This window comes from Dysidea avara, chromosome 4 (assembly GCF_963678975.1).
Source record: "Dysidea avara chromosome 4, odDysAvar1.4, whole genome shotgun sequence".
Classification (NCBI taxonomy): domain Eukaryota; kingdom Metazoa; phylum Porifera; class Demospongiae; order Dictyoceratida; family Dysideidae; genus Dysidea; species Dysidea avara.
The window spans coordinates 19,024,582-19,038,612 of record NC_089275.1 but is presented as its reverse complement, the minus strand read 5'-3'; the positions used below and the strand labels follow the sequence as shown (position 1 = coordinate 19,038,612).

Genomic DNA, 14,031 nt, shown 5'->3' with positions numbered 1-14,031 from the left:
CCTCTCCAAGACTGAATTCAATCACAGGGTGCCATCTTTTTTCCATTAAACAATTCTTGCCACTTGATATCTAAGATGTACTGAGTCTCACCTACATACTCTGGAAAAGTATTATACCATTGCTCTGAAGTTTTGGTTTTATAAATGACAAAAAATAAAGCATGGTCATTATCTTTTTAATCACTGTTTAGCTATAGCAAGATTGGTGCTTATGGGCTCCTGATCCTATAACCCTAACTACATTTTTTATGAATGCATTTTACACGGGCTAAAGTTTAATACAACTCATTTATTCTTAACAGGAAGTGAATGTCTACATGTATATTAATGCATTTATATATCAATAATATTCCCCTCCTATCTCCTCCTGGGAATAATAGAGGGTGAATGTAACTAGCCATGGCTTCTGAGCATATCATAGCAAGCATATCATTATCATTTTTGTTCTACTGTATTCAAACAATGCCCCTATACAGTAGCCCAAGTACATAAGTGGGAATGAGATGAAAAATGACACCATATATAATAATATTATGGGTAGGGAATCTGATTGTAAAAAAGTCAAATCCCCTACTATGGCTCCTGGGAGGCGGGGATTAATATTGATTATTGATAGATGCACATTAATACGGATATTAGTAAAAAATACAGAATCTCTATATAATGGACACTTTTAGACCAGCTGATCTAGGGTTTTTTGTTTGTTTGTTCCTGGGATTGATGGACTGCCCTTGCCAACCACCTCCAGCATGAGATGGTATGTGATGAACAACTAAACAAACGGCAATCAAAGAGACAATGCTCAAACATTACTAAGAAAAGTGGGACTCCACTTTCCCTAAATCAATTAGCGGTGGAGCGCTAGTGCAGATACCAATGGAAGAACGTGCACCACAAATACAGTGGATAGCTGATCAAAGCGATGAGAAGCCCAGACAATAATGGCATAAACTTCAAACTACTGAATATTCATCCCCACTTAGTAGACAAAAGAAAAGCCAGAGGCTTATAAAATACCACGCAAAAACAGCCAAACTGTATAAAAAGGGTGCGTGTGGCCTTCAAAAAGCCTGGGTGAGAAAAGTTGTGAAATCAAAGGTGATGACCATGAGAAGGCTGCAATGATGTGGATGATAATAATGGCTTTGTGCATTAATAAAATCTGTTATCATCAACATCATGAAATGGCTGCCACCTTTGATTTCACAACTTTTTTCATCCAGGATTTTTGAAGGCCACACCCTTTTTATACAACTTGGCTGTTTTATGTGGATTCCACTTCTTTTTGTATTTTAAATAGTCTATATAATTATACCCAAAGTCAACCATAAACTTGCTTTGAGGTTCAATCATTGTTTTTCTTATCTACTGATCTGTGCGATGGGGGAAGCTAATGATGGGTGTAAACATGGCATGCTCAGCCTCACAAACTTGCTGGCCATATGCGCAACATTTGATATTGTCATGTTTCTTAAAGACAGAAGATAAGAGGTGGAGCTGTTGGAGGGAGCAAGGGGATTAAAAGTTTAGTAAAATTGTATTGGTAGAGGTTCACAGGAACCTCAGAAACTGTGCTCTATAAGGAGGTTAAATGTAAAGTGTCCTTTACATAGAGGGTCCTTTAAGAGAGGTTCTACACATGTACACAAAACTTATTTTCACCAACTATCACTTGCACTTGCCAATTGCATATGCAAAACCATAGTGCTGTACTTATGATACATTTTTACTCAAATATAAACTCAATAAATAAGCTGCAACTGGAGATTGCTATTCTATTAGACACCAGCTCAGTGCCAAACATTTGTTAGAAATTACATGCAAACACATAAACAACAGTAAGAATTTTACTCAAAATGAAGTTTTGGGATTTAGGATTTTTTTCTCCATTACATTTCACACATAATGATACAAAAACTGCTTTTATACCATTTTTTCCAGATACATATCCTTTTTTGCATTTGACTAGTGGACTATCAGTCTGAGTGAATGTAACTCTCAGCTGACAGTTGTCTCAGTAAAATACCTATCAAGGTATGCACTACAGTTCCTTGTTTATTAGCAATAGCAGGCAGGTGCCACAGATATGAAAAATTTTAGGTGAGCATATGCCCATCCAGTGATTCCAGTCCCACCCTTGGTTATGCCACTGATTAGATTAATCACATATGTGCTACTGTAATTCTAATGTGCTACTGTAATTGTAATTCTACTGTAATTCTACTGTAATTCATTCTAATTCATATTCCTATATTATTTTAATCCAGCCTCTACATTACCGAACTCTTTCAGTGAAGTAGCAGAAAACCCATTCTACACAGTACCACAGAAAATTATTAGTGATGAAGGTTTGTAGAATCACTTTTAGATGGAGTATGTGCATATGTACTATGTGCATAGATTTTACTACACTCAAGACACACTATCACACTATACTACAATTGATGCCGGATAGTTATGAACAGAGTGTTGGAAAATTGCAAGATTATTTCAGTGATGATCAGATTTGTGTGATGTTAAGTAGTAGTAACTCCACTACTGCTAATAAGATAATACTGGATTGTCTGATTGAAAGGATGAGCTGTAGGGAAGAATTACTTGATCTGTGTGATCAGCTGGAGACTATTTCTACATCGCAGCAATTGATGATGGTGATTAGTGAAATAAGATCTGGTGCGTAACATACACTTCAATAAAGTGCAATGGGTTTAAGTTTTACAGGTGCCTGCATGATACTAAATAGGAAGATAATTTTTAAGCTAGAAATTTTCACAAATTGATGCTCAAATATTGCTTGAAATTGGTCATTTGCAAAATCTTCAACCCTTTTTGACATCCTGTTAGCTATATATTATAAATTTTAAGCTGCTTTAAAAAATAATAAACTTCTCTTTTGTAGAACTATGCATTAATTCAGACCGTAAACTTCTGGTAAAGTATTCTCATCTCTGTTGTTTAAAATATCCTTTGTGTACTAAAGTTCTCCTAAGATTCATGAATAATTTGTTAGGATAATAGGATTATACTGGCAAGTTTTTGACACTTAGTGTAATAAAGTAAAATAAACACTTAGAAACACAAATTCTATTCTAACTACTATATGTTGATGAAAGAGATATGTATAGCCATCAGAACTAAAGCAAGTACAAATATGTAAATAATTTTTACATGCAGCTGAGTTCCACATGGGCAGATTTAGGGAGATGTTTGGGGCACTGAAGCACCCCCTTCCAATTTTTTTCACCATGTGCTACCAGGTACCTTTAGAATAAGAATCTACAGACATAGTAATTATGCAAAGACAATGAACATAAAGAGCAAAGGAAAAACGTATCAAAAATAGCCATTGGGATTGCGAATCTAATGAAAATATGGTAAATTTACTGATATTAATGAAATTCTGCATTTCAAATGACACAGCAGTAAGCTCAAAACCCACTAAACTAAGGACTAGGAAATACAATCTAATCAAAAACAGCCAAGCTGTAAAAAAAGGAGTGGGCCCTTGAAAAGGCTATGGTGAAAAAAGATGTGAAATCCAAGGTGGCGGCCAAGAAATGGCTGTGATGGTAGGTTAATGGTAAAAATTTTAATAACGACAATTCAAGTGAATTTGGTGCCGCTTGGTCAATTGGCACAAAATTCACCTGAATTGTCATTATTAAAATTTTTACCATTAACCTACCATCACAGCCATTTCTTGGCCGCCACCTTAGATTTCACATCTTTTTTCACCATAGCCTTTTCAAGGGCCGCACTCCTTTTTTTACAGCTTGGCTGTTTTTGATTAGATTTCACTTCTTTTTGTATTTGTATACCCCAAAGCCGGCCTATGGCCAGCTTTGGGACTTTTTAACCTGTATATTTTTCTTTACCACAGGAAAAAGAAAAAGATGAAGCAGATTTTATAAATACTTTAACTCATTCTGATTTTATCAGTAAATGATATATATAATGCATATATAAATAAAGAGTTCATAATATTATAAAAAGAGAGCATATATTTATTACATGTCAATTAATCCCCACAGGATAATTTGCAGCTGATCTCTCTACTGGGTGACTTGAAATGTAGCTGAACTCTCTACAGGGTGATCTGCTTGTACGTAGATGAACACTTTACAGGATTCTCTCCACAGGATGACTTGACTCTAGCTGAACTCTCTGCAGGGTTATCTGTTTGTAGTTGAATTCTCTACAGGGTGATTTGTTTGCAGCTGAACTCTCTACAAGGTAACTTCTTCTAGCTGATCTGTCTACAGGGTGACTTGTTTCTGGCTGGTCTCTCTACAGGGCGATTTGTTTGTAGCTGAATTCTCTGCAGGATGATGTGTTTGCAGCTGAACTCTCTACATGCATGGTGGTTGCTTTGTAGCTGAACTCTCTAAAAGGTGACTTCTTCTAGCTGAACTCTCTACAGGGTGATCTTTTCATAGCTGAACTCTCTACAGGATGATTTGTTTGTAGCTGAACTCTCCACAGGGTGATTTGTTTGTAGCTGAAATCCCTACAAGGTAACTTCTTCTAGCTGATCTTTCTACAGGGCAATTTGTTTGTAGCTGAGTTCTCTACAGGGTGTTTGTTTGCAGCTGACTTCTCTACACAGTGGTTTCTTTATAGCTGAACTCTCTACAAGGTGACTTTTTCTAGCTGATCTTTCTACAGGGCAATTTGTTTGTAGCTGAGTTCTCTACAGGGTGTTTGTTTGCAGCTGAATTCTCTACATGGTGGTTTCTTTATAGTTGAACTCTCTACAAGGTGACTTCTTCTAGCTGATTTTTTTACAGGGCATATTTATTTGTAGCTGAGTTCTCTACAGGGTGATTTGTTTGTAGCTGAACTCTCTACATAGTGATACTTCTAGGTGATCTCTCTACAGGATGACTTGTTTCTAACTGAACTCTCAACAGGGTGATCTGTTCATAGCTGAACTTTCTACAAGGTGATTTGTTTGCAGCTGAACTCTCTACATGGTGGTTTCTTTGTAGCTGAACTCTCTACAAGGTAATTTCTTCTAGCTGAACTCTCTACAAGGTGACTTGTTTCTAGTTGATCTCTCTATAGGGTGATCTGTTCATAGCTGAACTTTCTACAGGGTGATTTGTTTGCAGCTGAACTCTCTACATGGTAGTTTCTTTGTAGCTGAATTCTCTACAATGTGACTTCTTCTAGCTAAACTCTCTACAAGGTGACTTGTTTCTAGCTGATCTCTCTACAGGTTGACTTGTTTCTAGCTGAACTCTCTACAGGTGATTTGTTTGTAGCTGAACTCTCTACATGGTGGTTTCGTTGTAGCTGAACTCTCTACAAGGTAACTTCTTCTAGCTGATCTATCTACAGGGCATATTTGTTTGTAGCTGAGTTCTCTACAGGGTGATTTGTTTGCAGCTGAACTCTCTACATGGGAGTTTCATTGTAGCTGAACTCTCTACATGCAATGTGACTTCTTCTAGCTGAACTCTCTACAGGGTGACTTGTTTCTAGCTGATCTCTCTACAGGGTGACTTGTTTCTAGCTGAACTCTCTACAGGTGATTTGTTTGCAGCTGAACTCTCTACAAGGTGACTTCTTCTAGCTGAACTCTCTACAGAGTGATTGATTTTTTTGCAGCTGAACTCTGGTTTCTTTGTAACTGAACTCTCTACAGGGTGATTTGTTTGTAGCTGAATTCTCTACAGGGTGATTTATTTGCAGCTGAACTCTCTACAAGGTGACTTCTTCTAGCTGAACTCTCTACAGAGTGATTGATTTTTTTGCAGCTGAACTCTCTACATGGTGGTTGCTTTGTAGCTGAACTCTCTAAAAGGTGACTTCTTCTAGCTGAACTCTCTACAGGGTGATCTTTTCATAGCTGAACTCTCTACAGGATGATTTGTTTGCAGCTGAACTCTCTACATGATGATTTCTTTGTAGCTTAACTCTCTACAGGGTGATTTGTTTGTAGCTGAACTCCCTACAAGGTAACTTCTTCTAGCTGATCTATCTACAGGGCGATTTGTTTGTAGCTGAGTTCTCTACAGGGTGTTTGTTTGCAGCTGAACTCTCTACATGGTAGTTTCTTTGTAGCTGAACTCTCTACAATGTGACTTCTTCTAGCTGAACTCTCTACAGGATGACTTGTTTCTAGCTGATCTCTCTACAGGGTGACTTGTTTCTAGCTGAACTCTCTGCAGGTGATTTGTTTGCAGCTGAACTCTCTACATGGTGGTTTCTTTGTAGCTGAACTCTCTACAAGGTAACTTCTTCTAGCTGATCTCTCTACAGGGTGATTTGTTTGTAGCTGAACGATCTACAAGGTAACTTCTTCTAGCTGATCTCTCTACAGGGTGATTTGTTTGTAGCTGAATTCTGTACAGGTGATTTGTTTGCAGCTGAGCTCTTTACAGAATGGTTTCTTTGTAGCTGAACTCTCTACAAGGTAACTTCTTCTAGCTGATGTCTCTACAAAGTCACTAGTTTGTAGCTGAGCTCTCTACATGGTGGTTTCTTTGTAACTGAACTCTCTACAAGGTGACCTCTTCTAGCTGATCTTTCTACAGGGTGATTTGTTTGTAGCTGAATTCTGTACAGGTGATTTGTTTGCAGCTGAGCTCTTTACAGAATGGTTTCTTTGTAGCTGAACTCTCTACAAGGTAACTTCTTCTAGCTGATGTCTCTACAAAGTCACTAGTTTGTAGCTGAGCTCTCTACATGGTGGTTTCTTTGTAGCTGAACTCTCTACAAGGTAACTTCTTCTAGCTAATCTCTCTACAGGGAGATTGGTTTGTAGCTGAACTCTCTACATGATGGTTTCTTTGTAGCTGAACTCTCTGCAAGGTAACTTCTTCTATTGATCTCTCCACAGGGCGATTTGTTTGTAGCTGAACTCTCTACATGGTGGTTTCTTTGTAGCTGAACTCTACAAGGTGATTTTTTCTAACTGAACTATCCCTTTCCATAGTTGCATGAACTCCCTACAAGGTAACTTCTTCTAGCTGATCTCTCTACAGGGTGACTTGTGTGTAGCTGATCTCTATACAGGTTTCTTGTTTCTAGCTGATCTCTTGAATTCTCTTCAGGGTGACTGCTCTATTAGGATGACTGCTCTATTAGAGTATCTCGATCTCGCACTTGCCGCACCAAGTTGGATTTCGTGTTATAACTCCGTGGCTTTAAGTCTGATTCTTCTACACCATTGATGAGCCTTTCTAAGATGATTACTCCATCTGTACAACGATTTTCAAAGCATTACCCCAAGCGGTTTTTCTGGTAGGCGTGGCAAGCAATCGTTTTTTTTTAAGGTAGCTACTGACCCTAATAATAGAGGTTTTATTTTTGCAATTTTTTGTATAAATATTGTGTGGAGACAGAGTGAAAGTAATTTATTACCAGAGAAGATAGTGGGCGGGGCTTGGTGGTGCTGATACACTCGGTAATAATCCAGAGCTACTACAATATTCAGTTATAATTTACTCCACAGTAAGTGATTTTAAGCTGCTAGTACTTTTTTAATTAAACATCACCAGTACTATGATAGACCCTATGCATAGATAAGTTTTAAAAAGTTATCCTTATGGAGCCAAAAAAATACTGAAATCACTGAGATAATCTATGATATATTAATTGCACAGTAATGAAATTTATTGACAAAACTATGCGCTAGCTTTTTGCTTATCATCTAAAGAGCAATTACCAACTATTACGTTTTGCGCAATCTTACGTTTTATTGCGTTTTTTGCAATATTTGATCACGCGATGTTGACGGCATCGCGTGATACAGCGACAATGGATACCTCTAAAAAGAAGGGCTGTAAGAGGCGTAAAACGAAAAGAGCGAGGTTTAAAGAAATGGCAAATATTAGATGGGGCAAGGCTAATAATGTGACAGCAGAAAGTCAGCTTGTAGATGAGACACGTGCGGGGACACGTGGCAGCTATGATGGCGGCGGAGATGGGGAAGATACAGGAGCTATAGATGCTAGAGGGAATAGTGAAACCATGGAAGACAATGAGCATTCTCTTACTAATGAAGCAAGTAATCCTGTAGCGCGTGTGATAATGGAAGAAGGTGAAACGAGCTCTGTAACCACTGAAGACAGTGAAAGTTGTGAAAACAGTGAAGCTACTACTGAAACTGCGGAAGAAGAGAGTGTTGTGATGAATGAGTGTGAGACTCTAGCATACACCGAGACTCCTGTAACTACGGATAGTAATGCTGCTATCATATATGGTGTGGCTACTGAGACTACTCTACCTCAGGAAGACAATGAAGTTCAGGTTAGATTCTTGACATATACTATTATATTATCTACTATTTCCTTTACAGCGTGTACATGTACTTGATACATCATCAGAAAGTGACGAAACTTCACCTTACTCAAGCAGTAGTTGTAGTGAGTCAGAATACCTCCCTACCCCAATTAAAAAGAGCCGTGTAAGTGCTATTGACATAGGAAATGGCTTATTTATGTGCGAGACGTCACAATTACAGCAATTTATTGATGAAATTAATGCAACATCTGTATGTTATACACCTGAATGTGGGGGAAAGTTATTCCCAGTCAATATCAAGCGTGTTGGTCTTGGTGGGAGTGCTACTATCCAATTTTCATGTTCGCTATGTACTCAGCGAGTGCTGATTTTGAAAAGTTCTATAGACATTTCCTATTCAAAGCGTACTGTTTGTAGTTTAGCATTACAAGTTGCTTTTATTGCCGGTGGATGCATGCATGCACAATACAGTAAAATTCTAAGGCAACACTTGGGTTTACCAGCAGTTGACGCCAATACATTTTATCAAACAATTAAAATGCTCCACCCTATTGTGCAAGGTATGTTGCAAGAATTGTGTGACGAGGCTAAACTTGATATGAAAGCAATGGATCCAGCTACCATAGGAAGTTGGCAAAGAGCTGTGACAACCTCAGATGGTGTTTGGTTGACCAGAGGAAAATTCAGTAAAAACAGTACCTTCACAATAAGAAATTACACTAACAATTCGCTTCTGTATTTTGTACACCTTAGTATGCGTGGTAAAGTGTCGGATACGGGCATTGAATTGTTTAAAGGCACATCTAAAGGTGCTGAAGGGTATGCTGCTGGAATAGCTTTCGGTAAATCTAAGGAAGAAGGGATGAATATTGAAATCCAGTGGCAAGATGGTGATTCTTCTGCTGCTAAATCGTTTAAGGAGCACTATCCTAATGGTGAAGTGATGCTATGTGGTGGACATGTAGCTAGAGCCCACACTAAGCGCTTAGAAGAGTTGTCTAAACGAAAATCGTTTTCTGCAACAGTTCAAGATAATTGCAAAAGTGATTACCCTACTGTCACCACTGTTACATGTCACTGTCCCAAGCGCCATTCAAAGCACTGTGGGTGTTTGTCAAAAGCTTTTTTGCGTGGAGCAAGGACAAATTTCTTTTATTGTTTATTAGATTCCGATACCAATCCCGATACATTTGCAACCCGAATGTGTGTTTTGGGGAAATACCATGCACGTGATATCCATCAATTTCCTGGTGGGCAATGTGGCTTCCATGCTTTGAAAACATGCAACTGTGGTCAATGTGAAGAAGAAATATTATGTCAGGGTGAAGAATACCATACCAAAAATCCACTCACATGTCCCTTCCATGCACTGGCTTATGAAATAGAATGCAATGCTCGAGCATCTCAGTCTACAGAAATTATTCACAAAGAGTTGGGTCGTGGCCACTCTAATTACCCAGAAGCCTCCCATAATGTATTGGTTCGATTCAGATCTAAAGATACAAACATACAATGTATCCATTATATGGTTACCACAAATTTAGGGTTGCTTCAGGCAAACATGTCATATCTATACGAGAAGAAAGGTGCATCGTATCACTGGATACTTGATTTGTTTTCCCGTTTGCGATTACCATTATTAGATGGTATGCAAGAAGCCTTACTTATGGCCAATCAGAAACGCCACAAAAATTTAGTAAAAAAGCAAAGTGAAGAAGGAAAAGATGCTCGTACAAGGTGGAAAAAAGCCCGGGTACAAGAACATGAAGAAAGGAAATTATGGAGCCGTCAGCAGAGTATTCCCCATACTTATGGGTCTGAGTCAGACAATGTTGAAGATGAAGAAAGCAGCAACACCACAACCACCTCTACTAGAATTGCAAGGAGTACAAGAGTACGTAGGAATCATGTGCATGTGCAGTTTGCTGCTGATGATAGTGATGACGAATGTGGACAAAATGAAGACAGAGTTTGTACGTGTGGATCAGCAAGAGCTACTCACCAGCGGAGCTGTCCGTTGATCCCACGGAACTTTTAATGTACCTGACAGTACCACTTGTGCTTTACTTATTGGACCCTTGTGTGGGTTTATTTGTTGTACCACTTGTACTTCATGAGATCACTTATTGTATCTTTGTGTACTTTAATTTGCTGTCACTTGTACTTCCACTTATTGTATCCTCGTTTACAGTACCACTTGTGTGACTTACACTTGTACTTCGTTGTACCACTTGTACCTCATGAGATCACTTATTGTATCTTTGTGTAACTTTATTTGCTGTCGCTTGTACTTCCACTGATTGTATCCTCATGTACAGTACCACTTGTGTGATTTACACTTGTACTTCGTTGTACCATTTGTACCTCATGAGATTACTTATTGTATCTTTGTGCAACTTTATTTGCTGTCGCTTGTACTTCCACTTATTGTATCCTCATTTACAGTACCACTTGTGTGACTTACACTTGTACTTCGTTGTACCACTTGAGATTACTTATTGTATCTTTGTGTAACTTTATTTGCTGTCACTTGTACTTCCACTTATTGTATCCTCATTTACAGTACCACTTGTGTGACTTACACTTGTACTTCGTTTATTTACTAGCTAAACCAAATCACATTTTACCACAAGTGTAAAACTTTCAACATACTACAGTACAAGCATACCCTTGAAAATTGTATGCATACAGCAAGTTACACACTAACTAAACAGATATCATGTCCAATAATATATGTTGGTAAAGCACTGCTCTCGTCTGTTGATGATTCTTGGATTGTAAATCACTGCTCGTGTCTGTTGATGCTTCTTGAATTATCTAATTAACTTGTCTGCTTAGAGTAACCTGCCTGTCATCATATACACTGGCTATCCACTTGTGGCCTATATTACCTGCACAGTTACGTGTAAGGCATTAGATAGAGTTTTAAAATTAAGAAACAATTTTTCCATACATACAGCACATTAATTGCAAATATAATATAGCTATGCGTTATTCACCTCTTACATGGTTAATGTTCGGGCATTTCCACTGTGTTTTCACCACGACGCTCGTCGCTACAACTGGATCACGTGATGTGCCGGAAGACTATAAAAATCAGTCGTTGATCAGCGTTTCTTATGACTCTGTAATAGTTAAGGTTAGTTTATTGTATATATCCTTAAAAATCTGAATTTTAAAATGTTTGTTTTTCACCCTCCGCAGCTACCTTAATTAGCTAATCTCGATTGCATAATTGTTACACACTGTTGGTTTTTTCGTTGTATCTTCCTGTTTTTTAGTTCGATTTCTTTCAAACCACAAAAGGTTTGAGGTTCAATAGTTAACCTATTCACCCACCGATTTTCAGCTTCTTCCCATACGCGGTTTACCTTGTAGGCGTGACAACATATTGGTGTTATTTTTCGTGAATAATCGCTCATAACTCTTTGCCTGTTTATCGTATTCCAGCCAACGTTGGTACCGAGATGTGCCTTTATATCCCCCTTCTGTGTGCCAAATTTCAAGGCAATCGGATATGGCGTTCGAGTTTTATAGCAATTTTTGTAAGTGTGCGACAAGAAAAAGAAAAATAAGAAGAGGAAAAAAAAACGAAGAAACTGAGCCAATTTTTGAAGTCGCATATCTCGGGAACGCGCAAAGCGATTTCGCTCAAATTTGGAATGTGGAGTGCTGCAGTTGGAGGGCATGTCCACAGCAAAATCGTCTTGTTTCATCAAGGAAGCACAGAGCTACGGAGGTGCGAAAATTGCATTTTCTTTCTTCCTGTCAATATACTCACGGGTGTTACGCGCCGGCTTCTTGGGCCGCACGACACACTACCGTGTGTCTTGATTTCAAACTATGGAATGAAAATAGATCAATACTCCCTAATAGAGCAGTTAGTGGAAACTGCAATAGACTACTCAAATGCATTGTACATTGCTCCATAGATTGATACTCTCCAATAGAACAGTCACTTTGCAGTGAAATACTCAAATAGAGTATTCACTGATTAAAACGTTCTAATTATAAGAAATGCTACTAACCTAGGAGCATAATGCAAGCATAATGGGAATACTGAAGAGCATAATAAGTGAAATTTTAGGGAAATTCCTGAAAGCATTTTGGACAAAATTTTGAGCATATTTGATTCAGGCACCTAGTAGATGTAAATGTTTAGCTATAAGCAGATTTCAACTAGAAGAAATTAAGTGAGGTGATCAGCCAAGATAGCAGTGGTTCAGTGGTTAAGGGAGTTAGTGTTACATGTAGGTATGGAAGTCCCTGTGGTAAGTTTTTTTCTACATTTTTGTGCACCTTTTTTGCCCGACTGCTCTATTTGACTGCTTTATTAAAGTATCTCGATCCCATGATTTTACACTTGTTTGGTTTTGCTTTATAATTTTTTAGCTGTAATTCTATTGCTTTTCAAACCATCGAAAGGCACTGCTACAATGATCAGCCTATGTACACATCAATTTCCATACTCGGTTTACCCTGTAGTTGTGACAGAAGTTTGATCTTTTATGTGAATAAATGCTCATAACTCCTTGGATATTCATCAGATTCACAACAAACTCAGTATGTGAATTCACTTTTATACATTCTGCATTTGTGCCAAAAATCGAAGCAATCGAGTTACATGTTTGCGTTTTATAGCAATTTTTGCAAAGTGTGCAAAATTAAATCAAAACCCCCTACTGTTTAAGAACAAAATTAAATTGAAACTTTGAACACCCATATCTCGCAAATGGTTGGTGTGAATTTAATAAAATTTGCTGTGTGGCCTACCCTACCTGGCGGACAGCTGTAATGCAATTATGCAAAAATGGTGTGCTTTGGAGAAGGGGCTATGGAAAGGGGCCATGGAGCTATGCACAAGTGAAAAAATGCTGTTTTGCTTCCTGTCAATAATTATATATTCACGGTATAGTGCGCCAGCTTTCTCGTTTCTCACGTGACCCAGATTGGATCACGTGAGAAACGAAATTGTTAGTTTGACGACATGGAAACTTATTAATGCTAGCTCTTTCATGAGCTACATCCAGTTATCACATTACAAACATTTGCTCAGCCATGCCCATTTATTAGTAAGTGCAGTCTGTTGCACAAAACCATGTCCGTTGCTGCCTGCTAGCTTACGTGGAGCCACGTCCACTAATCGATTATTATACGAGATGTACATAGTCTAGTTTTACAGTACGATAAGTACTTTTGTGAACCACGTCCACTTTAATATATCAGGAAATTGCAATACTAGGTATGCACGAAGTCACACCCAATTGCTGTCTATAAACTCACAGTAGCTACGTGGAACCAAACCCACTGACTAACTTTAATTTCTAAACCAGAAAAGAAAATCATCATGATTGATGAAAATATGTACAACAAACAAAAGTGTGAGCATGTGAATCCTTGCGGCCACAATCAGGACCACGAATGGAACCAATGTGGGCATGGCAAGTAAGAACAAAATACAAAAATAAATTATAAGCTACACTATATACATAAGTACTTAACCTAATTAGTGTGCCACTCTTTACATTCCCTTGCTAGAAAAATTCTTCTAGAAGCCATTGTACTGGCAGAGGCAGCATCATCTAGAAATTTCCTGATGGTAGACTTTGTTGTACTCATTCTAGGGTGAACAAAATGTAATAAATTAAGCGCATTCTTGATTGTAGATAGCTGGTAGTGGCCCAGGACTGATATCTCAATTGTTTCATAGTAATTAGAGATGTTACAGTGGTCAAACTCAGCCAGTAACTGAAGATACTCAACTTTATTTTTGTTTCCTAT

At 38.1% G+C, this 14,031-nt stretch overlaps 1 protein-coding gene across 2 annotated transcripts in view; it reads left to right on the top strand.

The window, feature by feature from the left end:
- Window positions 1-14,031, top strand: part of LOC136254407 (uncharacterized) — an 80,936-nt gene that overhangs the window by 55,185 nt on the left and 11,720 nt on the right. For both annotated transcript variants that reach the window (XM_066047098.1, XM_066047097.1), the window contains 2 exons: window positions 2,268-2,348; window positions 2,401-2,673. In XM_066047098.1, coding sequence (XP_065903170.1) covers window positions 2,268-2,348; window positions 2,401-2,673 — 354 coding nt within the window. The remainder of the gene's footprint in view (window positions 1-2,267; window positions 2,349-2,400; window positions 2,674-14,031) is intronic.